The sequence below is a fragment of the Mus musculus genome, chromosome 6 (assembly GCF_000001635.26).
Source record: "Mus musculus strain C57BL/6J chromosome 6, GRCm38.p6 C57BL/6J".
Lineage (NCBI taxonomy): Eukaryota > Metazoa > Chordata > Mammalia > Rodentia > Muridae > Mus > Mus musculus.
Window position 1 is genome coordinate 48,973,337 of NC_000072.6, and position 27,691 is coordinate 49,001,027.

Consider the following 27,691-nt stretch of genomic DNA (forward strand, 5'->3'; position numbering starts at 1 on the left):
AGAGCAAGTTCCAGGACAGCCCAAACTACATAGAGAAACGCTGTCTTGAGAAAAAAAAAAAACAAACAAACAAGAAACTCCCCATCAGAACTGTTGACTGTACCCAGGACCCCTGTAACTGGCCCAGTACCACAGGCTTCTAAGCCCCTCACTGGCTTTCTCCACAAAAGATTTCTAATGTGGGAACCTATGGCAATGAATTACCTATGATAAAAAGGACCACTCAGAATCCTTCCACCTCCTCACAGGCCTCATCAAGCCTTGACCTCATCAAGACCTCATGAGTGAAACTCCTGCTGGAGACCCAGACGGAGCCTTGAGTGGAGAGCAAAGGTCAGATGGGGACTTCCAACATCCATGACCGGTGCAAGGCTTTGGGGAGGGGCGTTCATCTGGAAGCCAGGAACACCCCAGTCAGGATCTGCAGAAGCAAGGCCTGATGGCAGATTCAGCAGCCAGCTCATGTGTAAAGCCAGTGTGTCCCGGGAATGCTGTATACAGCAGGACCTGGCGGGAAGTCTCACCAGAAGGTACAAGAAAGAACAGGGCTGCAGGGGCTGAGGTCTGTGAGTACCCCAAAAATCCCTGCCTTTCTAGCTGGTGGGAATAGACTAGATTTACAGTTGTCAACTCCCACCTTGTGCATGGGCCTTAGATACATTTAGATGGCTGCCCATCACCCCAACATAGGTGTCACTATTGCACCATACAGGCTGCCTTTGCCAGGCTGTTCATTTGTATGCTTTACAGTTCAGTAGGACTATTGATAGTTTTTCTTTCTGGGAAGTTTGAACTGACCTTGGGAAAGCATAAGACCCAGTCCTTAAGTAGGAGGCTTCCAAGTCAGACAAGACTAAATTCCTTCAAGTCTTTTATCCGAAGGATGTAATGTCTCCAGCAGTTGAGTCTTACCTTCAAGCTGTGAGAAGCAACCAATGGCAATGCCAATAGCCTACACTACTCTGGTGGTCTCACAGAAATCCCCCTGACCAACAACCCAAAGGGAAGCTTCCCAGGGCTGGCACAGGGCTTGCTGTTGGTCAACAGCTCTTCTGAGGGATCAATATCATCTTGGGTAGTGTAATTCTCTTTAAGTGTGTCTATGTCTTTGTTTCTGTGTCCGTGTCCGTGTCCGTGTCTATGTCTTTGTGTCTGTGTCTGTGTCTGTGTCTGTGTCTGTGTCTGTGTCTGTGTCTGTGTCTGTGTCTGTGTCTGTGTCTGTCTGTGTCTGTGTCTCTGTGTAGAGAAGTGTTTTTTCAGTAAGCTTATAAAAATGTTTCCCTGTGGCTTTTTCAAACATTATCTCTCCATCCCACCGGCCTTACTTTCTTGTATCATCCTCCCTTCTTGTGCTTTAAACGTTTCACCTAAATTTCAGCATGCAGCCCTCTAAATGATCATCTGTTGACTCACAAATGGAATTTTGCTCTTACTGCAGCCCTCTGGCCACCAGAGCTCAGGCCATGTGTAGCCCTTGAGGAGCAAGCCTTGGGCTGTTGTGACTCACTGCACCCTGCTGAAGAATGTTCCTCAGTGTTATAACACCAAAAGGGGAAAACAGTAGGAGATAAGAAAATGTATAAAAGGTTTTACCCTGGAGGAAGTAGGTGGATGCACATGAGGACCTGAACAGCACTGTGAACTGTGAGTAAAGACCCAGAGATTCCAGCTCTGGCTTCAGCTGCGTAAGGGAGGAAGCACAGTCAGGGGGGATAAGACAGGACTTAGAGACAAGGTGCTCTTGAGTGCTGGCTTGGAGACAGATATACCTAAGTTCTCTCCTCTCTTCTGCTGAGTTCCAGAGCCATGGGGTTGGCACAAAGGAGCTTGGCACTGGGCTGCATGGCCATCGTGTTGGTTCTACAGGAGACCATGGCAGAGTACCCCAGCTGGATGTTGAATGGCAAGGCCCAGGTGTTCTCAGACCTGAGCATCCAGGAGATGGAGGCTGTGCACAGCTTCCTGATGGGCAGGACGGAGCTGGAGCTGCAGCCATCCGGCACACAGGCTTTGGACAAGAATTCTGTGTTCCTCATTGAGACTCTGCTGCCCAACAAGAAGGTGGTCCTAGAGTTTCTGAATAAAGGAACCAGACCTCCTGTGCGGGAAGCCCGTGTCATCATTTTCTTTAGTGCCCAGGAGCACCCCAATGTCACCGAGTTTGCTGTAGGGCCCCTGCCACAGCCCATCTACATGAGAGAACTGTTCCCCAGGCCAGAGAAACATCGATCCTGGGCATCCAGACCCATGTCCAAAGCAGAGCAAAGCCTTCTCTACCACAAAATCAAGGAGGCCACCACACCCTTAAAGGGGTTTTTCCTTGACACCACTGGCTTCTCATTAGAGGACTGCAATGGCCAGTGTCTGACCTTCACCCATGTGGCCCCCCATAGTGTGGAGTCTAGACATCGGGCCACCTGGTTCCTCTTGCAGCGCATTGTAAAAGATCGCCTGCTACAACCCACAGGTCTGGAGGTCCTTGTGGATCATGGGAGCACAGATATCCGAGACTGGAGAGTAGAGCAGGTCTGGTATAATGGGAAGCTCTACAGCAGCCCAGAGGAACTGGCTCAGAAATATGCAGATGGAGAAGTGGACACGGTGGTCCTCAAGGACCTGCGTCCCAAGAACACAGAGCTGCCACAAGTCTTTAACAAGCCTGGTGGGAAATTCGCAGCGCCCCTCAGAAAATCTGGGCCCCATGTGAAACAAGCCAATGATTCCAGATACCACCTAGAGGGTAACACTGTGATCTACAAAGACTGGAGTTTCTCCTTCCAGCTTCGACCATCTTCTGGGCTGCAGATATTGAATGTGCACTTCAGGAATGAGTATATAGCCTATGAGATTGGCGTGCAAGGTGCTATGGCTGTGCATAGAGAAAAAACACCTGCAGGAGAACTGACCAAAACCATGGATCTAGGCTGGAGCCTGGGCACTGTAACTCACGAGTTAGCCCCTGGCATCAACTGTCCAGAGACAGCCACCTTCCTAGACGTCATCCACTACCATGGCACTGATGGGCCTGTCCGTTATCCACGAGCCCTCTGCCTCTTTGAGATACCCACAGGGGTGCCTGTTAGGCCTACCTTTAACACCAACTCTGCAGGCAAAATCAACTTCTTTTCAGATGTGATGGGACACAAACTGGTGCTACGGGCAACCTCAGCGCTCTACAATTTTGATTACATCTGGGACTTCATCTTCTATACTACGGGCACGATCTCAGCCAAGATGCATGCCACAGGTTACATCCACACCACCATCTATACCCGTGAAGGATTGAGAGAAACTCACCTGCTGACTCACCAGCTTGGCCACAGCCACACCCACCTTGTGCATTACCGTGTTGACCTGGATGTGGCAGGTAGGACTTGAAATCAGACCCTCCATGTCACTTAGCTGCTTCCCACCATTAACATTACTTCACAAAGATAGGGCTGAGAAGCCCTGAAGTTAACTATTATCTGATGTAAGTATTCAGAGTCTCCTTCCCCCCCCCCCAGCCTCCATCTGAGAAAATAGTGGCTGTGAATTGTACCCTAGTGTTACCCAGAATCTTAGGTGTGCATCTGCCTTGGCTCTAAATTCAATAGTACAGAAGGGAGGGGAGAAAGAAGTATAATGGGGTAAGAAGGAAGAAATGTCACTGTCTAGCCCTTTCAGACAGTCTGTACTTGATATATACTATCACCACAGAGCAGTGTTATGGCTCTGACATTTGACATCAAAGCAAATAACAGAACAAGGCCATCAGGATAAGATGGATGTCTGTCACCCATAAATCTCATTTGTTTTTATGGCCCAGAAAGTATTGCTGCAGGAAGACTCAGGCCTTCAACAAACAGACTATCCCCCTTCTCCAGGGTTAAAACTACAGCAAGCAGGCTGTATCATAGCCCTCTTGAAAGAGCCCGGGTCACACTGAAACTTCCTCAGTTGCCAGGACTGACCCTTGAGCTGTCCTCTAGCTCCTGTGGTTTCGGATTCACTTAGTTCCCCAGCCCATGTTGTTGAAACCATCTTCTGCCCCCAACACTGCTTCTGGCTGGCTGCTGGCTGTGGGTGTGGTCTATGTTGGAGATCCAGGATGGAGGGAGAAAGCTTCCAATCTAAGCTTGATTCTAAACCTTCCTCTCCCCTCATGGTTCCAGGCACCAACAACAGCTTCCACACACTGCAGGCCAAGCAGAAAAACACCACCAACTCCAGCAGCCCAAGACGCCTGGTACAGGACGTGATGGAGAAGACACAGTATTCCCAGGAGCGCCAGGCCACCTTCTCCTTTGGACAAACTCTGCCTTCATTCCTGCTCTTTAGCAGCCCCAAAAAGGACATCTGGGGATACCGGCGCAGCTATCGCTTAAAGATCTACTCCACATCTGAGCAGAGGCTGACCCCTGAAACCCAAGAGGACTTGGCTTTCAGCTGGGCCCGGTGAGGAGTGAGTCATGGGAGCACCTCGCTGGCTGTGAATGTCTCTCTGTGTTTCAATTCTTGACACTCTGAGTCCATGTGTGAGTCTGAGTGTACATCCTCATGCCCTTGGGGAGGGAAGGGGTGTGCTCGTGGGGTTCTTGGCCCTCAGATGGCTTTGAGTACTCTTGCAAAGTCCCAGGAGATCACCATGCATTGTGAGGAAACACCAGCTTCCCCGTCTGTGACCCTGATGATGTTCTGAGCCCTAGCTGGAGCTCCAGCACTCACAGCCACCTGGCTTTTTCTCAATCTGCAGGTACTCCCTGGCAGTGAGCAAATACTCAGACTCTGAACAGTACAGCACCAGCATCTACAACCAGAATCACCCCTGGGATCCCCCTGTGGTCTTTGAGGATTTCCTTCAGGACAGTGAGAATATTGAAGACCAGGTACTAGACTGGTCTTATCATTACCCTCCAACTCCACCTGTCCCTGCTTCTAGGAGTATGGCTTGCTGGTGGAAGACAAGTTCAGAAGTCATGAAAGATGGGCCAACCTCTTTTCAATAGGGCTAAAACTCTCTGGGGAAAGTTTGTAGACGCATCTTAAAATGACCCAGACCTTCCAGAGTTCACAATTAATACCTCCTGACCCACTAAAGACTTTGTCTCTCCCACAGGATTTGGTGGCCTGGGTGACAGTAGGCTTCTCTCATGGGCCCCACTCTGAAGCTGCTCCATATATGGCCTCGTCTAGGAACTTCGTAGGCTTTTTGCTCCTGCCTTTCAACTTCTTCTATATCACTGAAAAACATCCAGCTACAAGTGCCACAGATATATCTGACACTGGATCCCTGGGGGCAGGGTCTGCCTGATGCCTCCACTATTCAACTTCAATGGGACCTACAACCCTGTGTCAAGAGTCCAGCCCCAGCTCCTGCTCAACAGACCCATACCCCCACAAGGACATTCAATAAATACTGACATTCTTCCCTTCTGTGTTGCTTCTAGAACTGTGGAGGGTGTGGACCACATACTCAGATATGTGGCCATGGGATCTGTATACAGTTATCTACTTCATGCCAAAAAGACCACTATGATCAGGGTAAAGATTTTCTATGTGATGGATTTTTCAATATCTGAGACTTTGCCATGCCTCTTAGAGTAACTTTATAAAAACGGTCACACCTCAATGCTGGGCGTGCAGAAGAGAGCTGTTAAGGGGAAATCTAAACGATGACCAACATCTCTCCCTTTTGTTGTTGTTTTATCATCTAAAGTTTTCTCCCTAAGGTCATTTTATCAACAAACGACAAAACATATGTGTGTTCTGGTTCACAGTAGAGCTGTCTGCAGCAAGCAAAGTCTGGAGACAACAGTTGTGACCCCCATACTTGTGAGTGGGACATATGACATAAGAACACAGGGCCCTGATGAGTGCCTATGCTCCCTTTGCCCATTTCCTGCTCTAAAACTGGATTCTAACTGAAATGCACCCAAATTCTCACCCTCATGGGAACAGCTGATGCTCCCTGGTCTCCTGGGGCAGGCACAGTAACACAGACCCCTGCGCTCCTCTCTGTGCCTCTGTTGCCAGGGCTTGGGAGTTGTGTTGTGGATGTACCAGCTAGGACTGGGCACTCCAAGGTCACAGTTTCTCTGCATTTTGATCAGTTGTGGATCTCTGCAACAGTTACCATCTGTTACAAAAAGAAGCTTCCATGATGAGGGATGAGAGCTACACTTACCCATGGGTATAAGGGCAAGTGTTTAGAATACAGTTAGAAATTACATTAATTTTAGAAAATAGCAGTAGTAGGTTCTCCTCTAGGGTCTATGACCATCAATCCATCGGGTAGACAGTATGAATTCCTTCCTACTGAGAGGAAGTTAAGTCCAATTAGATACCTATTCCTTACCCTGAGATAAAAATGTCACTATTGCACCATCAGGGATGTCTTGCCAGGCTGGTCACTAGTGTGATTCATAGGCTCTTCAGCTGGGTATGATGTTAGATTGCTCTTCTCCCTTGGCTGCTTGAATTGCACCTTCTGACATGTGAGGGCTAGTCCTCAAGGGTGAGACTTCTGTGTCCATTCCAGCTCCATTCTCCCAAGTCCTCAGTCCAATAAGTGTATTCATCAATAGGTCCTTACCTTCATGCTGTAGATGGCCACCAAGAGCAATGGAAGTCCCTATACTGTTGTGGGAGTCTCTTAAACCACCCTGACCAATAACTTGAAGAATGGGCTCGAATGTTTCTTAGTTTGGTTTCTATTGCTGTGATAAACACCATAACCAAAACCAGCTTTGGGATGGTGGGGGGTTAAGGATTTATTTCATGTTACAACTTACAGTTTCTCATGAAGGAAAGTCAGAGCAGGAACCTGGAGGCAGAAACTGAAACAGAGGCCATGGAACAGTGCTGCTTCCTAGCTTGTTCAGACTGCTTTCTTAGGCAGCCCCTGACCACCTGCCTACAGGTCACAGCACCTGTAAGCTGAGCCCTCTGGCAACAATCATTGATCAAGAAAACGCTCTGTAGATTTGTCTATAGGCAATATGATGGAAGCGCTCTTCTCAATTGAGACTCCTCTTCCTAACTCAAGTTCAGGTTAAAGTTTGTGTCAAGTTGACAAAAAACAAAAACAAAAAACAAACAAAAAAAAAACTGCTAGCACACTGTGCCTGCCACTAGAATTTTTGTTCATGACCTTTTGGTGAAACAATTTCATCCCAAATAGCATAGCTACACCTTATATTTATACTATATATGTAATATAATAGATAAAATGTAAGTTTTGGTAAGCATATAAAATAATATTTGTATTTTCAAACATCCTTATGTCTCCTTCCTCCCTCTGTATTACTCTCTCTTCATATACTTCAAACATTAACCTAAATTTCAACATGTATCCCCATAAAAGCTGATTTGTTGCATGGGAAAGAGATTTTTTCTCTCACTAATGTCCTCAACAGAAGCAGGGCAGAAGCAGCTTTAATCCCTGTTGGGCTAGCCTTGGCTATGACTTGTGGTACCCCTAGCTCATGAAAGTTTTGTGATTGTTGGAAACTAAAAAAATGGAGAGATGGTGGGGATATCTAGATAAGAAAGAGTATAAGGGCTTTTCAGATGAGGGAGGAAATGGGTGGATGCAAATGGAGACCCAGACAGCACTGTGAACTGTGAGTAGGGACCCAGAGACTCCAACTCTGGCTTCAGTTGGGTAAGGGAGGAAGCACAGTTAGTGGGAAAGACAGGGCTTAGAGACAAGGAGCTCTGGAGTGCTGGCTTGGAGACAGATATACCTAAGTTTTCTCCTTTCTTCTGCTGAGTTCCAGAGCCATGGGGTTGGCACAAAGGAGCTTGGCACTGGGCTGCATTGCCATCCTTGTTGGTTCTACAGGTGACCATGGCAGAGTACCCCAGCTGGATGTTGAATGGCAAGGCCCAGATGTTCAAAAACCTGAACGCCCAGGAGATAGAAGCTGTGCACAGCTTCCTGATGGGCAGGACGGAGCTGGAGCTGCAGCCATCAGGCACACAGCTTTAGACAAGTACTCTTTGTTCCTCATTGAGATGCTACTGGCCAAGAAGTATGTCCTAGGATTTTTGGATAAGGAACAAGATGTGCTGTGCAAGAAGCCTATGTTGTCAGATTCACTGTACCCAGGAGCACCCTATGTCACTGAGTTTGCTGGGAGGGGGTGGGGGCCTTACCAAATCCCATCTACATGAAAGAACTGTTCCCCAGGCCAGAGAAACATCGATCCTGGGCATCCAGACCCATGTTCAAAGCAGAGCAAAGCCTTCTCTACCACAAAATCAAAGCAGCAACCACACCCTTAAAGGGGTTTTTCCTTGACACCACTGGCTTCTCATTAGAGGACTGCAATGGCCAGTGTCTGACCTTCACCCATGTGGCCCCCCATAGTGTGGAGTCTAGACATCGGGCCACCTGTTTCCTCTTGCAGCGCATTGTAAAAGATCGCCTGCTGCAACCCACAGGTCTGGAGGTCCTTGTGGATCATGGGAGAACAGATATCCAGGACTGGAGAGTAGAGCATGTCTGGTATAATGGGAAGCTCTACAGCAGCCCAGAGGAACTGGCTCAGAAATATGCAGATGGAGAGTGAACATGGCAGACTCACTGTCGAGGACCCACTGTCCAAGAGCACAGAGAAGCCATGTATCTTTAATCAACTTAGTGGGGATTTCCCAAGACACCTTCCTCATGTGGAACAAGCCAATGGTCCCTAATACAGACTAGTAGACAACACTGAAATCTGCCAAAGGCTGGAGCTGTTCCCTTTGGGTCAGTGTTCAAGAGACTATGGCGTTGCATAGTGAAGACACCCCCACAGGATAGCTGACCAAGAACACAGATATGTAGCTTGGGTACTATCACCTATAAAGTAGCTCCTCTGCCATCAACTGTCCAAAGACAGCCTCCTTCCATGTCCAGAGCAAAGGAAGCCAAATGAGGTACTGAATTTTTCACTGTCTGGAATGTCTGGGTCTCTCTCATGGAGGCTGTGGGTATATTTTCCTACCTAAATGATGGTGTGCCTTAGGAAGCTGTATATACACAACTGCTTGTGCATACACGTGTGTGTGTGTGTGTGTGTGTGTGTGTGTGTGTGTGTGTGTGTGTGTGTGTTACCACTCCAGCCACATAATGACTGAAAGCCACCGCTCCCTTTATCCTGACTTTTCCTAGCTGACAGATGGTACTGTGCATGCAGTAGGGATTCAGTGATTCTTGCTGAGTGGGAGCAGAGGCAGCTGGAGCACAGCTCAGAGGCCCATGGAATAGGACACTGAGGAGGCTGCAAGAAAGCCAGGAGAACAGAGGAACCTAAAGGTCACTTCAGTGCATTCTGATGGGACATAGGGCAGCACGGCCAGGAAGGGGGTTGCAGGGAGCAGACATGTCTCTGATCAGCAGCCGGGAGGGTCACTGGCTGCTAAGCTCTTGCCTATCCTGTGCCTCCCTTGCCATTGGAGCCCTCCCCCTGTTGCCCACTTATGTCAGAGAAAAGAGTTCTAAACCCTCTTCCTCATCTTCTTCCTCCTCCTCAAAGCAAAATGACATTTGGAGATAAGAGATGCTAGAGGGAGATCAGCTGTGAAGGACGTGGAGACACAGGAAAACTCAGTACCTTCTGTAGGATTCATACTGTTCAGGGTGACCACAACATATCAGTGGTTGGCAGAGGTATAACTGCAAGGAGGGGGAGAAGGGAGGGTGTAGAGGATTTAAGGTCATTGGAATGAACACTCCTCAGTACTGTGATGGCATGGGACTGTCATTACACATTTGTCAGCATTCTTTGCATGCGTGGCAAGATGACCCTGGTCATAAAGTATGAGTTTGGTGTGCCAATGGAGTGTCTCTATGGGTCAGCAATTGTCACTCATGGGCCACACTGTTGGATGCTGATAGTGGAGAGACTCAGGGGAAGAGTCAAAGATATGGAGTAGCTAGCTCCCTATCCCTCCTGTTCAAACTGCTATGATGCCAAAATTCCTCTAAAAATGAAGTCTACAGACACATCAGCATCCCTTCATGGGAGGGCATGGGAGTCATAAAGGCAGTTTTCCTCTGGGAGCTTTAAGCAGCTCATGGTTGCTGAAGTCATATTCCTCAGTTACTTGTGTCAGATAAATAACCATCAAATGTGCTTGTGCAAGCAACCTCACCAGCTCAGTGAGCTACAAAAATAAAGGCTTGAAATGAAGAGAGGGATTAATTGGAGAGAGAAGCCATTTAGTTGGAGGTGGTGCCACAGGAGAGGACAATGAAGAGCTGGTGAAGTTAGATGTTGTAGAGGTGTGAAATTGTAAAAGACTAAACACATTTTCAAAAACAAGAAATCTGAGCTGGCTGTGCAGTACATGTTTTTAATCCCAACACTTGCGCAGCGAAGGCAGACATATTTCTGTGAGTTTACAACTACCTTGATCAATGTAACAAGTTCCAAAGGAGCCAGGGCTATATAGTGAGCCCTGTCTCAGACCAAAACATGAAGTCTAGATCTCCACAAGATTTAGAGGGGCTCATGGAGATCCAATCTCCCTGAGGATAAAAGAAGGAGAAATTTTCTTCAGTAGTATATCTTCCATCAAGTCACCCATAATCATGTATGCATACTTGCTCTTGTGCTGTTTGTTGTAAACAACTATAATAAAACTCATTTGATCACAAAATTCATATACTTATGGACTCAAAAAGAATAAGAGTCTATCTAGAATATGGAAAAGGATGAGCAGGAGTTAGAGAGGCAATAAAATTTAAATGTTAGCCGGGCAGTGGTGGCGCATGCCTTTAATCCCAGCACTTGGGAGGCAGAGGCAGGTGGATCTCTGAGTTCGAGGCCAGCCTGGTCTACAGAGTGAGTTCCAGGACAGCCAGGTCTACACAGAGAAACCTTGTCTCAAAAAGAAAAAAAATTTAAATGTTTATTATCCACTAAACATTATATATTTATAACATTAATATATATTGATATAATATTTTTACTCAAAATAAATATATATTTATGTGAATATAATGTGTTTGGACCAAACCCACTCCACCATACCACTATTTTCCCTCTTCATGTGCTATTTTGTTAATACCCATACAGTCCACTTCTTTCTGCTTATATGTGCAGGAGTGAGATCGTCTACTGGACCATGGGTAGCTATCAGGGCCCACATTCCTGAAGAAAACTGATTCTCCCCTAGCAACCTTCAATTATCAATAGTTTCTCAGATAGTACTGGGATGTTATAAGCCCCCCCCTCCATCCATGCTAGTATTGGGGCTGGCTTGATTTTGTGAAAGCCTTGTCTATCAGTAATAGCTAGTGTGATTCATGTGTACAATGGCCCCATCATGTCCAGCAAATACTATGTCTCTCAAGATATCGACTCCCTTAACTCTTATAATCTTTCTGCTCCCTCTTCTAAAATTGTCCCAAGTAGAAGAGGTATAATATAAATGTCCCATGGTCTCTTTATCTCTACATGTTAACAGGTGTGCGTCTGTATTAAGTACCATCTACTGCAAAGAGAAGAGAAATACACTAATTTATGGTATAAAAATAAAACTTAGGGAACTATGTTAGATATGTCAACAGTAGTACTAGATTTTTCCTGGGGGGGGATTTGACCTAGTTAACAGTACTAGGCCTGGTTTCCATCCTGAACAGTATAGGAAAACCAGCCAAGATTATGTAAGAAAGCAGAGGAGGGGGCAACATAAAGATATGAAATACACTTTTAAATAAAGAATCCTGTCTAAACATAGATAGTAAATCCAGACTGAAGTTCATGTCCTCCCTGGTTCTGAGTTCATCCAGAAGCCTCTTGTCTCATCCACAAGGCACCAAGGCAGCAAAGAGAAGTCCTCTAGGTGGACCATCTCCATTAAGTCAAACAAGCATGATATTCTGTAGGTAGGCTAGGAGAATGCAAAGGAACCCCCAGAGCCCAGCAGCTCACAAGGGATGGGGCAGGTACAGTACACATCTCTCACTGTTGCAGTCAGGAGATCTTGTTCCCTGGAGACTAAATAACAACGTGCTGAGGGACAGTGAGTGGAACATCCAGGACCAGACAGGAAGTCCCTTGGTAAGGCAGAGTGTTAACCAACACTGAAGGAAGACAGAGGCTACAATCTTGACATGAGGAAATCAAGTGGAAACACTTCTCTGAACAGAAGACCCCCCCCCCAAGAAAACCAGTACTTTGTGAGCACACAGGCTGTTCCTGACACTTGTGAGAGGCACATAAAACACAAGACATTTCTAAACAGAAACCATGAAGCATCCATGATGCCCAGGCCTGTGATCCAGTTTCTCCTTCACGTCCCTCATGAGCACCTATGCTTCCTTTTGCCTAATTACTACCCTGAAAGCCATTTTTAGGTGAAATTTGCCCTGGTCATTGGCCCTGCACCCTATTACTGGTGGAGAATACATAGCAGTGTTGGCCTATGACCCCCTTCTATACTTCAACGGAGGCATTTTCTCCAGATTCCTGCCAATCAACGAAACTCAAGGCAGTTAACCTGTGACTGCAAGGATCTCTCAGAATCCTTCCACCTACCCTGAGGACCAAGCCATAATTCAGTCCTCTGAACCTCACCAAACCTACAAGAGGGAGTACAGCTAGAGACCTGGAGGGACCATTGAGTGGGATTGCAGAGTGGGGTCAAGGACAGGTGTGAGGTCGCTCCTGTGTAGGTGGGTACACAGGAAAGAGCTTCTTGCTGGGACTCAGCAGTATCCAGATCAGGTTAGGATCTGAAAGGACCAGGCGTGGTAACAGTAGCAACATGTACACAAGAGACAAAGGCTCCATACACTCTGCATATATCACAACTGGCCAGCCCACCTCACCCAGAAGTACAAGAGAGAGCAGCATGACAGCCAGCATGACAAGACATCCTTTACTGCTGTTCGGGGGACCTTGTTGAACAATAAAATGTCTGACCATGCCTTCTCCACCAAAGAGAGGACGATATATCCCTGGCTTGGTACTCCCTTGTGTACTTCATAGGATAACCTTATAGGCGTGCTCAAATAGCCTTGACTACCCTGTCCTTGCTCCACAGCCCAGACTCAGTCCAGCCAGTCTGCAGTATGCGGGGGACCAGACTATCATCAGGGTTCACTTTAAAGAGAGTAAACAGCATGCTGTGAGTTCTGGAAGGCCAGTGCTGTTCCACACGTTCACACTTATCATTCACACTTCTTTCTCTCCAGAGCCTTTAAGGGTGTGCATGCTGCTGCTACCATTTCCACTTCACAGGTGAACACAGTGGGGTGCCCAGAGAATTTCACAAGCCGGCTAAGCTCACACAGTAGCCTTGTGACTTCCCAGGACTTTATCCCAGGCAGCTTGAGCCCAGAGTCTGCACTTTGAACAGTCACACTAAATTGGTTGCATTCAAAAGGGAATTTTGCTGTCAGCCCAGGCCCCTGCCTTTCCAGAACAGAAGTGCTTCATAGTCAGTGAGGACCAAGGCTCCGCTGCTGTGACTCATGGCGTTCCTGGCTGATAAATGCTCTCCCGCAGAGAAAACCCTGAGAAAAAGAGAAACACACGGGCACTATCTAGATAAGAGAGAGTATAAGAGATTTGGCAATAAGAAAGGAAACAACGCCATGCACAGAGAAGCCTAGACACCACTGAGGACAGCTCTGGCTTCATCTGGACAAAGGAAGGAGTTCACCTAAGAACTAGGGGCTCTGAGGTGCTTGCTCAGAGACAGAAATACCTGAGAGCTCTCATCTCCTCTGCTGTGTTTCAGAGCCATGAGCCTGGTAGGAAGGACCTTGGTTCTGGGCTGGATGACTACCATCTTGGTGGTACACATGTCAGTGGCAAAGCACTCCAGGTGGGCACTGAGGACCAAGCCCCAGATGCTGTGGGACTTGAGTGGTGAGGAGCTGGAGGCTGTGCACAACTTCGTGATGAGCAGCAAGGAGCTAGAGCTGCAGCCATCCACGTTACTGACTTTGGCCAAGAACTCCGTGTTCCTCATTGAGATGCTGATGCCCAAGAAGTATGAGGTGCTGGCTTTCCTAGATAAAGGGGCCATGCTTCCTTTACGGGAAGCCCGTGTTCTGATCTACTTTGGTGCCCAGGAGTACCCCAATGTCACCGAGTATGCTGTGGGGCCCGTTGAACAGCCCATGTACATGCGAAAACTGAACCGCAAGGGAGGCCAGCAGCTGTCATGGGCATCCAGACCCATGTCCAAAGTAGAGTCTGCCCTCCTCTTGCATACCCTGAAGACAGCTACCAAGCCCTTACAAGAGTTTTTCTTTGATACCACTGGCTTCACACTGCAGGACTGCAATGGTGGCTGCCTGACCTTTACCAATGTTGGCCCTCGTGCTATGACATTTGGAAAGCGCCATAGCTGGTTTCTTTTGCAACGCATTATGAATGACTACTTCCTGCAGCCCACGGGGCTAGAGATCCTTTTGGACCATGGGAGCACAGATGTCCAGGACTGGATAGTAGAACAAGTCTGGTATAACGGCAAGTTCTACAACAGCCCAGAGGAACTGGCTCAGAAATATGCAGATGGAGAAGTGGACATAGTGGTCCTCGAGGACCCACTGCCCAAGACTACAGAGCAGTTTCCACAGTTCTCCACCTACAAGCCCTATGCTGAATTCCTTATGCCCATCAGCAAGGGTGGCCCTCGAGTGATCCAGCTCTATCCTGAATTCCCCATGCCCATCAGCAAGGGTGGCCCTCAAAAGGCCCAGCCTGATCCTAAATTTCCTATCCCCATCAGCAAAGGTGGCCCTCAAGTGGCCCAGCCCTATCGTGAATTTCCCATGCCCATCAGCAAGGGTGGCCCTCAAGTGGTCCAGCCTGATCCTAAATTTCCTATCCCGATCAGCAAGGGTGGCCCTCGAGTGCCCCAGCCCCATGCTAAATTTCCCATGCCCATCAGCAAGGGTGGCCCTCGAGTGGTCCAGCCCAAGGCTAAATTTCCCATGCCTATCAGCAAGGGGGGCCCTCAGATAGCCCAGCCCCATGTTCCCCACTACAGACTAAAACACAACACTGTGCTCTATGGAGACTGGAACTTCTTCTTCAAGCTGCACTCTTCTTATGGGCTTCAGCTCTTTAATGTACATTTTAGAGGTGAACGCATCGCCTATGAGGTTGGTGTGCAAGAGGTTATGGCACTGTATAGAGGACACACAGCTGCAGGCAGAAAGACCAAATACATGGATGTGGGCTGGGGCCTAGGAGGTATTACTCACCAGCTAACTCCTGGCATTGACTGTCCCCATGAAGCCACCTTCCTGGACGCCATCCACTACTATGACAGTGATGGTCCTGTCCTCTCTCGGCGAGCCCTCTGTATCTTTGAAATGCCCCTTAGGCAGTACTTTAACTCCAACTTTAGAAGTAGCTTCAGTTCCTATGCCAAGCTGAGTGGACCCATGCTGGTTCTGAGGACAGCATCAACAATCCACAATCATGATTACATCTGGGACTTCATCTTCCACTCCAATGGCATGATGGAGGGCAAGATGTACGCCACCGGGTATGTTCATGCCACTTTCTACAGCTCAGAAGGGCTGCTCTACCACAGTCGCCTGCACACCCACCTACTTGGAAATGTCCACTCCCACCTAGCGCATTACCGCATTGACCTGGATGTGGCAGGTAAGTCTTAAGACCAGACCGTCCCAGGCACTAAACTGTCCAAACACTTCATAGATAGACAGGCTAAGACTCCCCAGCATAAAATCAGCCGTGTTCATTCAGCCTTCTTACATAAAGAAACATCATGCAGCCCTAAAAAATGGAGACAACAAACGGTACTCTAGGATGGCCCTAAATGTGGGATGTGTGGTCCCTTTGTTGAGTGTGAGTGGAATGGTATACAAGGTTGGGGGAAGAAGTGCCATGAAGGGTCAGAAATGCTAGCCCCCCCACACACATGTGTAGCAGATGTGTACAGTTTGGTCTTCATATGAGTCTCAAACAACTGGAGCAGGGGCTGTCCCAAAAGCTGTTACCTGTATGTAAGCTATGTTCTTCTAGTTGGGCTGCCTTGTCTGGCCTCAGTGGAAGAGGATGCACCTAGCCTCACAGAGTATTAATGTGCCATGGTGGGGGGATAGGGTCCCGAAGGGGGTCTGGGGAAAGGATTGTGGGAGAGGGTGAGAGGGTGAGCAGGGTGTAAAGTGAATAAGTAAAATATAAATAATGATAATGATGATAATAATAATAATAAAAAGAAAGAAGAAAGAAAGAAATGCTACCTCCCAGCACTGAGAATGACCACAGTGTCATCTGGGTGTCCAGTGTTTCTTGGGTAATGATGTCATCACAGAGGCATAACATGGCTGTGATGCTTAACATCAAATCCTATAGCAGAACAACATCCTCAATATGGCTATCAGGACCAGATGGGTAGCTGCCACCGTCTCCACCCTGACTGGCCTCTATCCCAGAGTACACCAGTAGTACTCATGCCTGAGTACTCATGTCTCTGAGGTAGCCCACTGGATCTCTAGAAAACAGTCTGTGGTCACCCTTCTGTCACAGCTGTCTAGCTCATCTGTAGGCCTCCTTTCTTCCCACAGTGCTAACCGAGTGCCTGGCCCCAGCTTCTTCCTTTGGGCTGACTGTGGGTATGGCCTAGCATGGAGATCATACAGAACAGGGAGGAAGTTTCCGTCCCAGCCCTGATTCTTGCCCTCCTCTCCTCATGATATAGGTACCAAGAATAGATTCCAGACACTGAAAATGAGACTGGAAAACATCATGGACCCCTGGAGCCAGCAGGTCAAACCCATCCTTGACAAGACCCAGTACTCCTGGGAGCGCCAGGCTGCCTTCCACTTCCGGCAGACTCTGCCCAAGTACCTGCTTTTTAGCAACACTGGGAAAAGTGTGTCAGGTCTCAGCCACAGCTACCGCCTGCATGTCCCCTCCATGGCTGAGCAAGTGTTACCCCCAGGCTGGCAGACCTCCCCGGCTTTCACGTGGCCCAGGTGAGGGGACTCAGGCAAACTGCTGAGGAAGCTCCCTCAGTAACCTTGTGTATGATCAGTTTCTGTCCAAGAGGCCATGTTTTTGCTGGCCTCGGAGTCTGCCTTCTAATGGGAATTCCGGCTGACAGACAGATGGAAAACATTTCAGGTCCATGAAAGACTATCACTGATTCTGGGGCAGCGCAATTTCCCTATCCTTGGTTGTGATGGTGTCTCTAGGCAGGGGATCAGAGTCAGCCCCCATTTCTGAAGCTACTGGTATGCGTCTCTGCTTGCAGGTACCAGTTGGCAGTGACTAAGTACCAGGAGTCTGAGCGGTTCCACGGTAGCCTTTACAACCAGAACCACCACTGGGCTTATCCTATGGTCTTTGAGAACTTCATTCACAACAATGAAAACATTGAAGATGAGGTATTGATCCAGTCTCCTTTTGCCCACCTCTGGTCTTGTTACTAGTCAATGATGAGATTTTACTGGCCCCAGGATTGTGGCTGGTGGTGTAGGGCAAGTTCAGAGGTCAGGAAAGATGGGTTCACCTCTTTTAAATGGGGCTAAGGGTATCTTGGGATATATATATCCCAATTCCCAGGATCCTCAGTTTGCCAGTATTCAGCACTGCCCTGCCCACTGAGACTCATATTTCTGCCATAGGACTTGGTGGCCTGGGTGACAGTCGGCCTCTCACACAATCACCATTCTGAGATTGTCCCCAGTGTGGCTACACCAGGGAACTCGGCGGGATTCTTGCTCCAGCCATTTGATTTCTACAACAGCTTCCGGAGATATACAGGTACAAAAGCCACAGCTACACCAGACACCAGACTCCCTAGAAGATCTACTCAATGCCTGCACAGTTCAGCTACATGAGACACAGTCTTGTGTCTGGCCCAGCTTCTGCCTAATAGCTCCAGGGACACCCACCCGCACCCCACAAAGGCGACAACAAACCCTTCGGTCTCTATCATTGTATCCTGGCTCTCAGAGGCATTGGGGCAGGGGCAGGGGCTGGGGGCCAGGGGGAGTGTGAGCCACATGCTCAGATGGTTAGCCATGGGCTCCATTCACATTTCCCTACTGCACCCCAAAAGACTACCTTAGCGAGGGGAAAGGAAGCAGCGCAAGACACTGGAGTCCTCTACCAGGTGAGTTTTCAGTGTCTGAGACTCTCTGTTCACTCTCAGATCCCTCTCAGGGAACCTTTTGAGATACCGTCCCACTAAATGATGGGTAGGCAGAAGGAAGCTGCTATGGGAAATGTGACATGGTTACCAGCATCTCACCTTTTGGGTGTCCTTCTAGCCTCTCCAACTCATGCCCAGTGTGTGTGCTGATTCGCTGCATCGCTGTCTATAACAACAGAAGCCTGAAGACAACTGGCTTTCCATCTGTAGTGAAAAATAGCTCAATAAACAAGGGCACTGCACCACTGTGGTGCCGTATGATGAAAGAAGTTCGTGAGTTTTACATCTGTGTTCTACAGAAGAACCCTAGAGGGCATACCAAGTACAAGTAGCAAAGGAAAATAGAAAAGGACTAGTATGTATTACATTCAGTGTGTGTGTGTGTGTGTGTGTGTGTGTGTGTGTGTGTGTGTGTGTGTATCTGTGTGTGTTTGTGTCTGTGTGTATGTATGTGTGTGTCTATGGGCATATGTGTCTGTATGTGTCTGTGTAGTGTGTGTGTGCATGTGTGTGTGGTGTGTAAGGATGGGAGGAATGAAGGGGAACATATAGATGTCCTTGAAGAGCTGAAAAGGGCAAGGAAACAGATTTTCCCTCGTGTGTCCATTAGGAACCCAGCCCTAGAGAACTGCAGGGCTGAAGGAGGAAAAGAGACTCAGTCAGCAAAGTGTTTGCACTCAAGCATAGAAACCTGAGTCCAGATGCCAGCATACATGCAAAGTCAGGCACCGTGACCCAAGTCTGTAGCCCAGCACTGATTTTAGGCAGGGCAAAGGCAGGGTGATCTCTTGAGCTTGCTGGCCAACTGCTCCAGCAGAATTCAGTGAACTTGGGTTCATCGAGAAAACTGCCCCCCCAAAAAAAAAAAAGTGGGCAATGAGTTAGACACGTAATATTGACTGCCACTTTCTGCCCCATGCATATGCACCAAAGAATCCATGGCCACACATACAACATATACAAATACACATAGAGTACACACAAGCAAAAAGATAAAAGATGTGAGGGCTGCCTGTCATGTTTATCCTGTCTTTCTCTCGATGTCTGCTCATACTGTGTGTGTAGAGGTTTAATGGTGCAGAGGCAGACAGACCAGAGCTCACATGTACATCCAATAGGACACTAAGAAGGCTAGCAGGGAGGGAGGGAGAGGGAGAGGACCAGGTATGATGCAGGGAACAGGAGAAAGAGAAAAGACACAGAGGCCAAGAAAGCAAGGGCCAGGCCACTCGTGGTAGAGGACGGCATTGCTAGTAAGTATGTTTTGGGGAGCAGGCATGCCTCCTGTCTGTGGCTCCTTTGCCACAGTGTTCTTCCCTGGGATGCCCATGTTATTATGTTGGAAGAGATTGTTCTCAGCCTCTTCCACACTTTCACCATTCTGGGCAAAGAAAAAAGACATCTGGGGATGAGCAATTGGAAAGTAGGAAGTCAGCCATAGAGGAAAAGAAAGCATCAGGAATGCACAGTGCCAGCTCCCTTCTGGAAAGACAATTAAGAGTAGAGGTAGGGAAAGGTTGAGCTGCAGGGAGGGAAGAACGAGAGAGTTTCGGGATTGGGGATCTGTGAGAACACTCTCTGACACTTCAATGTCACTTGCTTGCCCAGCAAGCAGGAATTCTGGAATAGCAATAGATGCTGGGTAGTAGTGAAGCATCTCTGTGGCTTAGAATTTGTAGCACGTAAACCATAGGGTGGATGGTTAGAGTGAGAGAGACATAAGACATAGGGAGGAGATGTGGGGCAGTGCTCTACACCCCTGAAAACAACCACAAATGATGTCTGAGACCATACAAGATTAGGCCCAACCACACCTTATCGTAGATGGAGGGGGGATCCCTGTGGCCCTCTTGTCCCTGAAGATGTATATAGAATTAACACTTGACTGAAGAAGAGGAGTCTCTGGCAAGTCACCCATGTTCATGTACACAAAGCTCACCCATTATCAAGTAAGCCACACTAACAAAACTATTGGATTAACAAAAGGAAGGAAATGAGGGAATGAGGAAGGAAAGGAGGGAGGGAGGGAGGGAGGGTAGGAGGGGCATTTAATAGAAGGGGCTGATGGAGGAGGAGAGAGATTTGGAGCACTTGAAGGAATATAAGAGAGAGTAATGTGGGAGAATACACTGTGTATATGTATAAAGATATCACTTCAAATTATTATAATTAATATTTTCTCATAAAAACATTCTAGATGAAGTCTAGAGATTAGACAGATAGCTGAATTAAGTGACAGTCTTGCAAAATAAGGACATCACCTTGATATCTAAAACCCAGAGGACAACAGAGGGTGTGGTGGTGCATACTTGTAACCCCAGATGTGAAGCGCAGGAGACACACACAGATACCTGCAGCACCCTAGCCAGCCTCCCTAGTGGACTTGTCCAGCTCTGGGCTAATAAGATGCCCTGTTCCAAAATGGAAAGAAAAAAATAAGGTGCAGTGTGCTGTTACTAACCTACAATCCCAGCACAGGGAATGTGGAGGCACGAGGATAAGATGCACAAAGCCTGGGCCATGATACTGTCTATAAAAAATGAAAGTAAAGAAAAGGAACAAAAGTAAGGGGAAAGGGGGTGAGGATGTATGCTTTGTCTCCTGACCCGCATACATATGTGTATAAAAGTGAATATGCACAAGTATACACACACACACACACACACACACACACACACGTTAACACACATATATATTCATCCACCAGTACACACATACAGAGAGAGGGGGAGAAAGAGAGAAATGAAATCCAGCTTATAATGTCTTTTTAAGGGCAGCATGACCAAGTTTCACTAGAATTCATGCTCTTCCTGCCGGCCTCTTGGCTTTGGGTTTACCGAGATCCCCTGTCTCACCCTCTCTTAGTTGGACCCTGAAAGCCTGGAGCCCACAAGGCAGCTTCTGTGTTGAAAATGCCACAGCTGGGCTTTTGCAGTGAGGACCCAACTGGACAAAGGCTGGGCTAAGATTTGCAGAATACAGAGCTAGTAAGTGGCTGCTGTCTCCATGTATGGAAGAGCCAACATCTCCCCCAGGAACTATAGGCATAGCAGGACTTAGTGGGCAGTCCCACATGGGCACAAGGGAAGACAGAGTCACTGCACGCTGGTAGTACCATAAGCAACCTTCCCTGGATACATGCTCAGTATTTTATAGGTGCGTGCACATGGCAGCTGAAGACAGTAGAAGCCCAGAGTTTAAACACATGGCCAAAGTCATACAGGTTGTCCTTGGCTCTGTGATTTCCCAGGACTTGATCCCAGGTGAGCCCAGAGTCTGTACTTTGAACACCCACACTGAATTCCAAAATGCATGCCCCTAGAAGGTAATTTGCAACATCAAAAATGGAGTCTGTGATCACTGCGACCCTCTGCTCCACCAGGACATGAGCACTTTGAAGCCCTTCAGGACCAAGCCTTGGGCTGCTGTGACTTGCAGTGCTTCTGGCTGAGGAGTGCTCCCCACCGAGATAACACTGAAACAAAGGTCAGAAACATGGGAAAGGTACGCATAAACACTAAAGGAGATTTTTCAGAAGAGAGGGGACTAGTTAAGGCATACTCAGAGGCCTAGACAGGGCTGGAATCTGGTGGAGACCCAGAGACTGCCTCTGGCTTCATCGAGGATGAGCAAAGTAACCAGTTGATAAGAAGATAACAAGGCTTGGGTGGGTCATGGCACTGTGGTGTAGGCTAGGAAAAAGAAATACCAAGTCCTGGCTTCTGTTCTGTTGTGTTCCAAAGTCACAGGGCTGGCCAGAAGGAGCTTGGCACTGGGTTGGTATCTGCTGCCTGGTGCTACAGATGGCTGTGGCAGAGTGCCCCAGATGTACCCTATAGTACAAGATTTAGGTGTTCTGGAATCTGAAAGCTCTTTAGCTGGAGTGTGTGTGCACAACTTCCTAATGACCAAGAAGGAACTGGAGCTGAAGCCATCCGAGTTACCGACTTTGGCTAAAAACTCTGTATTCCCCATCAAAATGTTGCCCAGGAAGAATGTACTGGGTTTACTGGATAAAGAAATAAGTTGCTCTGTGTGGAAAGTTCATGGTGCCATCTTCTCTGGTGCCAGGAACAATGTTACCAAGTTTGCCGTGAGGCCCCTGTCACAGCCCATCTACATTTGAGATAGTAGAGTCTGCATTCCTCTACAGCACCCTAAAGAGGCCACCAAGGCCTTGCTAGAGATTTTCTACACACCAGTGGCTTCTCACTACAGGAGAATTCATGTTCTTCCTGCCGACCTCTTGGCTTTGGGTTTACCAAGATTCCCCTGTCTCACTCACTCTTAGATGGACCCTGAAAGCCTGGAGCCCTGTGATCCCCTGATCAATTACAGGGGCTCAGCAAGGCTAGTCGAGGAGCAAGACAAGGAGAGAGAGACGTTCCCAGAGCACATGATGTCCGTGGAGCCAAACAACCATGATGATCCACAGGTAGGAGAATTGGAGAATGTAAAAGGATTCTCAGACCAGCCTTGGCCGTGATCATCGGGGCCAGCAGACACAGGACAGAAGAGCTGGGGCTCCCACAGCTCACAGGGGATGGGGCAGGGGCAGCACACACCTTCACTGCTACAGTCTGACCTCGTTTTCTGCAGACTAAATACCAACGTGCCGAGGGGCAGTGAGTAGGATGTGAACAGAGCCAGGCCCAGGACCAAGACAGGAAGCCCCTTGGTGGGGCAGGATTTTAGCTAACTTTGAAAAGGGGCTGAGTATAAACATGGCATAGAGTTAAGGGAGAAAGCATCTCTGGAAGAAAAAAAATCTTCCAGAAAACTTTGCACTCTCATGTACTCATAGCATGTGTTTCCAGCCCTTGGGGAAGGCACATGCCTGACAAGGAAACCCATTTTCAAATAGAAAACATGAAGCATCCACAACGCTCAGGTTCTGAGGCTGTTTCTCCCTGGTATGCCTGATAAGTATGTATAACTTCTCTTGCCTCCATCTTAACCTGCAACTCATTTTAGGTGAGATTCACCCTGATGCTAGCCCCATCCAGGAGCGTGGAGGACACCCAGCAGTATAGACATCTGAGCCCGGGCCTGGCATCAGCTGTCTTAGACATCCAGACATATCCAAAGTAGAGTCTGCATTCCTCTACAGCACCCTAAAGAGGCCACCAAGGCCTTGCTAGAGATTTTCTACACACCAGTGGCTTCTCACTACAGGACTGTAATGGCTGCTGCCTGACCTTCGCTTATGTGGCCCCTCAGGCAGAGGAGTCAAGCAGGCATCTTATATGGTTTATCTGGCAATGCTTTGCAAAAGGACACTTCCTGTCCCCAACGGGACTGGAGGTCCTAGTGGTTCACAGCAGCACAGATGTCCAGGACTGGAGAGTGGAACAGCTCTGGTATAACAGCAAGTTCTACAACAGCCCAGAGGAACTGGCTCAGAAATATGCAGATGGAGAAGTGGACATGGTGGTCCCAAGGACTCCCTGCCCAAGAGCACAGAGCAGTCACCACAGTCCACTGCCCACACGCCATGCTGAATTCTTCATGTCCATCAGAAGGCTGGCCCTCAAGTAGTCCTGCCTAATGTTCCCTATTCATGACCTAAAACATGACTCTGTGTTCAGTGGACACCAGAGCTTCTCCTTCCTTCTCTGTAGAGGCCAGAGCTCCTCCTTCTAGTTGCAGCCCTCTTTTGAGCTGCAGATCTTTAATGTGCTCTATAGAGGTGGACATATCACCTATGAGATAGCATGCAAACAGCTGGGGCACTGAACAGAAGACATATACCTGCAGTCATGCAGACCGAGTACATGGATGTGAGCTGGGGTCTAGACAGTGTCACTTGCCAGTTAGCCCCTGGCATCAATGACCAGCACAGCTACTTTTCAACATGTCGTCTACCTCTATGACATTGACTGTCCCATCCACTCTCAATGAGCCCTCTGTGTCTTTAAGATGCCCATAGGTGCCTCTTAGGCAGCATTTGAAGTCCATCTTTACAGACGGCTTCAATACCTATGCCGGGCTGAGGGGACTCACAGAGGTGCTGGGAAAAACATAGTCTATAATTTAAATTATATCTGGAACTATACATATTCTACCCTAGTGGAGTGGCAGAGGCCTAGATGCACACTACCAGGTACAGACACACCACTTCCTACCACCCTGGGGGTAGGGCTAGCCTCAGCACCCACTGGCATACTCACTTACTTGGAAATATCTACTCCTGAGAGTATTAACAAGTTGACTTGGGTATGGCAAGTAGGACTTAAGCCCAGGCCCTCCCAGTTACTCAGCTGCTTCCTACCAATAATGTCACCCACTGGAGCCAAATCCAAGACTCTCTGACATAAAATCAGAAGTATTTATTCAGCCTACTTCCATGTGAAATAAAACACTGCACACATCTGGAAAAAATGGTGGCAGAGAATGGTGCCCTAGAGTACCCTGAATGTGAGGTACGTGTCTGTTCTTATTGAGGATAAGCAGAATGGTGCACAGAGTGGGAGAAGGAAAATGCCACGGAAGTGAGAAATATTCACAGCCTAGCACTGGGATATGGCCCGTAGCATCATCTGGGGATGCTCCATGTGTTTCTTGGTGTTAAAAGGTGATACCACTGAGAAATGTCGGGGCTGTCCGCTTGACATCAGTTTCAGTAGAACAAGGCCACTGAGACCAAATGAGCAGCTTCCTCAGTACCTACCCATTTGGCTCTTTGTGTACTGATGGTTGTCAGGCCTTCAGAAACACAAGCTGCCTCTGCTTCGTGATTAAACCCAGCAGACTGACTGCAGCATAGCTCCCTAGAAAACCAGCTACTGTCTCATTGAAACTGCGGCAGTGGCCATAATTTACTCCTAGACTTTCCCCACACTCCTGTGGGATTTGTATGCTAGCTTCCCTGTGCACACTGCTAGCCCAGCTCCTGTCCCCACCTCGGCTTCCTACTGGCAGTCGGCCCTGGATGTGTTGGAGATCCCTGGGTCAAGGGGCGGGGCTTCTGTTCCAGTTCTTGCTCCAAGCACCAAGAACAGCTTCCAGACGCTGAAACTTGAAGATATCACTAGACTCTGGTGCTTGAGGCACCACCTGGTCCCACCTACACAGCACTCTCTGAAGTGACTGGCATCCTTCTGCTTCAAAAGGAAATGGTCTGGGGGATTGCTCTCCAACACTCGAGAGGCAAGACTGGGCCAACTTGAGAGTCCATGTGGGTGATTGGAACGTGGAGATGACGTCTCAGCCCAGTCTTCTCCCAAACAATTCTGATAGGGCAACTAATTGCCTATGGTAGATAGCAAAGTCCCCCCACCCCCTCACAGTCCAAACATAAGTAAGGTCTCAGACCCTCACCCTCACCCACAGGTGTGAGAAGAGCAGCTAGAAACCCAGAGGGACCTTGAGTAAAAAGCCACTGTTGCAGAGGCTTCCAACCTCAGGAAGTTCCACCGAGAGATGAAATGTGAAAGAGCTTTCTGCTGAGGCCCTACAGCATCAAGGTCAGGTTGGAGTCAGGAAAAAACCAGTCCTTGTGAGTGTGACAGCAGCCAGGACGTACCCAAGAGCCAAGGTCTCCCGGATACTCTGCACATAGCAAAGCCCCACTTCCAGCTACTAAAGAAGGTAGAGACACCACGGATATGGTGTCACATACACAACAACACAAACACCCCTGCCCTGGTATATGTGGAGTATCTTACTGGTAACTTGGGTCAGAATCAGGGGGTACAGATCCCAGCCATGCTATTTCCCTGGCTCACTATCTGGAATGACCCCACAGGGGTGCTTCTATTGCCTGGATAGCACACAGACACTGACTACAGTATCCCACAGTGGGAGGCCAGCTTAGAGAAGGGGAGAAATGCTGTCTCCATCCTTACCGCATAACTCAGTCCAGAGAGTCTGCAGTTCTCAGAATCTCCAATCTGCTGGGATCCATATTGTGTCACTGGGATTCTCTTTAGAAAAGGAAGAACTGATTGACACTGGGTGCTTCCAGAAGGCTGGCATTGTCTCAAACACTGTATTCACTCTGAGGGTTGTGTCTCTCAGCAACTCCAGGGTTTGCCATGTGCAGAGCATGCTGCTGTTATCTTTCCCAACTCATAGTTGAGACCTGAAAGACATAGTCAAGGTGATATTGCTAGTCCTTAGTTATGTCAGTTTCCAGGACTGTCACTCAGGCAGCATGACCAACAGGCTGCACATTGACCATCTATACTAAATTGCAAAGTATGACCCCATAAAAGGTAATTCCTTGCATCAAAAAGGCCATTTTTCTGCCAGTACAGCCCTCTGGCTCACCAGGACATTAGCTCATGGTAGCCCTTGAGGACCAAGCCTTACGTGACCATGTGACTCATGGTGTCCCTGGCTGAGACCAACTGAGACCTCAGTAAAGGACAAAATATGGACACTTTTGTAGGTGAGAGAAAATGTAAGAGGTTTTGGCGGTTGTGGTGGTTTGGATAGAAATGGCCCCCAGAGGCTCACATATTTCAGCGTTTGGTCTTCAGGGAATGGCGTTGCTTGACAAGGTGTAGGAGGATGTGAGCTTCACTGGAGGAAGTATGTCACTGTGGGTGGGTTTGGGGTTTCAAATGCTCAAGCCAGGCCCAGTCTGTCTCTCTCTCTCTCTCTCTCTCTCTCGCTCTCGCTCTCGCTCTCGCTCTCTTTCTCTCCTTGCTGCCTGAGGATCCAGATGTAAGGCTCTCAGCTACTGCATAGCATCATGTCTGCGTGCTGCCAGGCTTCCCACCATGACGATAACAGACTAAACCTGTGAAGCTGTGACCCAGCCCCAGTTCAATGCTTTCTTACATAAAAGTTGATGTGGTCATGATGTCTCTTCACAGCAATAAAACATTTGACTGAGATGGGGAGATGAAAATGCTCTGAATGATTGTGGTCAGAGGCATACAACTCTGAATATGCTTAAAGGTCATTGCATATACACTTTAAGTGAATAAATGTTTTATGTGAACTATATCCCACTGAAGTTATTATTGCTTGAAAATAACAATACTCGGGGGCTGGTGAGATGGCTCAGTGGGTAAGAGCACCCGACTGCTCTTCTGAAGGTCCTGAGTTCAAACCCCAGCAACCACATGGTGGCTCACAACCATCCGTAACGAGATCTGACTCCCTCTTCTGGAGTGTCTGAAGACAGCTACAGTGTACTTACATATAAATAAATAAATCTTAAAAAAAAAAAAAAAAAAAAAGAAAATAACAATACTCGGGAACTTTAATTTTTTTCAAATCCTATTTTTAATAATGGTTCTTAAATGCTTTAACCTCCATTGTACACCACTACCTGCCAGAGGTAGTGAAAAAGAAAGGATATGGGGAAAGTAAACATGTTTAGAAAAGTTCTTTGTCTATAAATCAGTTCAGTTTACAGGTTAGCAGCGGCAGCTCTATCCACTCTCAAACACTTCACAGATACACCAGCAGTCCAGTTCTGTAGAGTTGAGTTTGCAACAGCAGTGACACTACCTAGCAGACCAGCAGGGACCAGCAGGAACACCAGGAGAAGTTCTCAGCTGTGCCTCTCTCAGGGAAGCGTAGATCAGCAAAGACTTGAGACCCACAAACATTG

At 48.0% G+C, this 27,691-nt stretch overlaps 2 protein-coding genes, 1 long non-coding RNA gene and 2 pseudogenes across 4 annotated transcripts; 4 read left to right on the plus strand and 1 right to left on the minus strand.

Moving 5' to 3' along the window:
- The first annotated feature begins 1,609 nt into the window (after positions 1–1,609).
- On the plus strand, positions 1,610–5,409 carry Doxl2 (diamine oxidase-like protein 2). Of its 2 annotated transcripts, none has more exons than NR_160891.1 (4): positions 1,610–3,367; positions 4,155–4,444; positions 4,736–4,868; positions 5,099–5,409. NR_160891.1 is itself a non-coding variant. In NM_001029987.2 (4 exons), the coding sequence occupies exons 1-4, from the start codon at positions 1,807–1,809 to the stop codon at positions 5,291–5,293; spliced, it is 2,172 nt and encodes a 723-aa protein (NP_001025158.1). In that variant the 5' UTR covers positions 1,610–1,806; the 3' UTR covers positions 5,294–5,409. The 2 variants fall into 2 exon arrangements, 1 of the variants encoding a protein (NP_001025158.1); NM_001029987.2 differs by having other exon boundaries at positions 4,155–4,437.
- Gm18539 (predicted gene, 18539) lies at positions 7,570–8,728 on the plus strand (annotated as a pseudogene).
- On the minus strand, positions 13,280–26,280 carry 4930563H07Rik (RIKEN cDNA 4930563H07 gene). Its single transcript, NR_126454.1, has 3 exons — positions 25,971–26,280; positions 18,223–18,327; positions 13,280–13,492 (listed from the first exon to the last, which is right to left on the minus strand). It is a non-coding gene; the product is annotated as an RIKEN cDNA 4930563H07 gene (long non-coding RNA).
- On the plus strand, positions 13,525–18,389 carry Svs1 (seminal vesicle secretory protein 1). The gene is made up of 5 exons (NM_172888.3): positions 13,525–15,605; positions 16,666–16,942; positions 17,221–17,353; positions 17,594–17,732; positions 18,242–18,389. The coding sequence occupies exons 1-5, from the start codon at positions 13,724–13,726 to the stop codon at positions 18,271–18,273; spliced, it is 2,463 nt and encodes an 820-aa protein (NP_766476.2). The 5' UTR covers positions 13,525–13,723; the 3' UTR covers positions 18,274–18,389.
- Gm19173 (predicted gene, 19173) lies at positions 21,875–24,314 on the plus strand (annotated as a pseudogene).
- Positions 26,281–27,691: the final 1,411 nt, after the last annotated feature.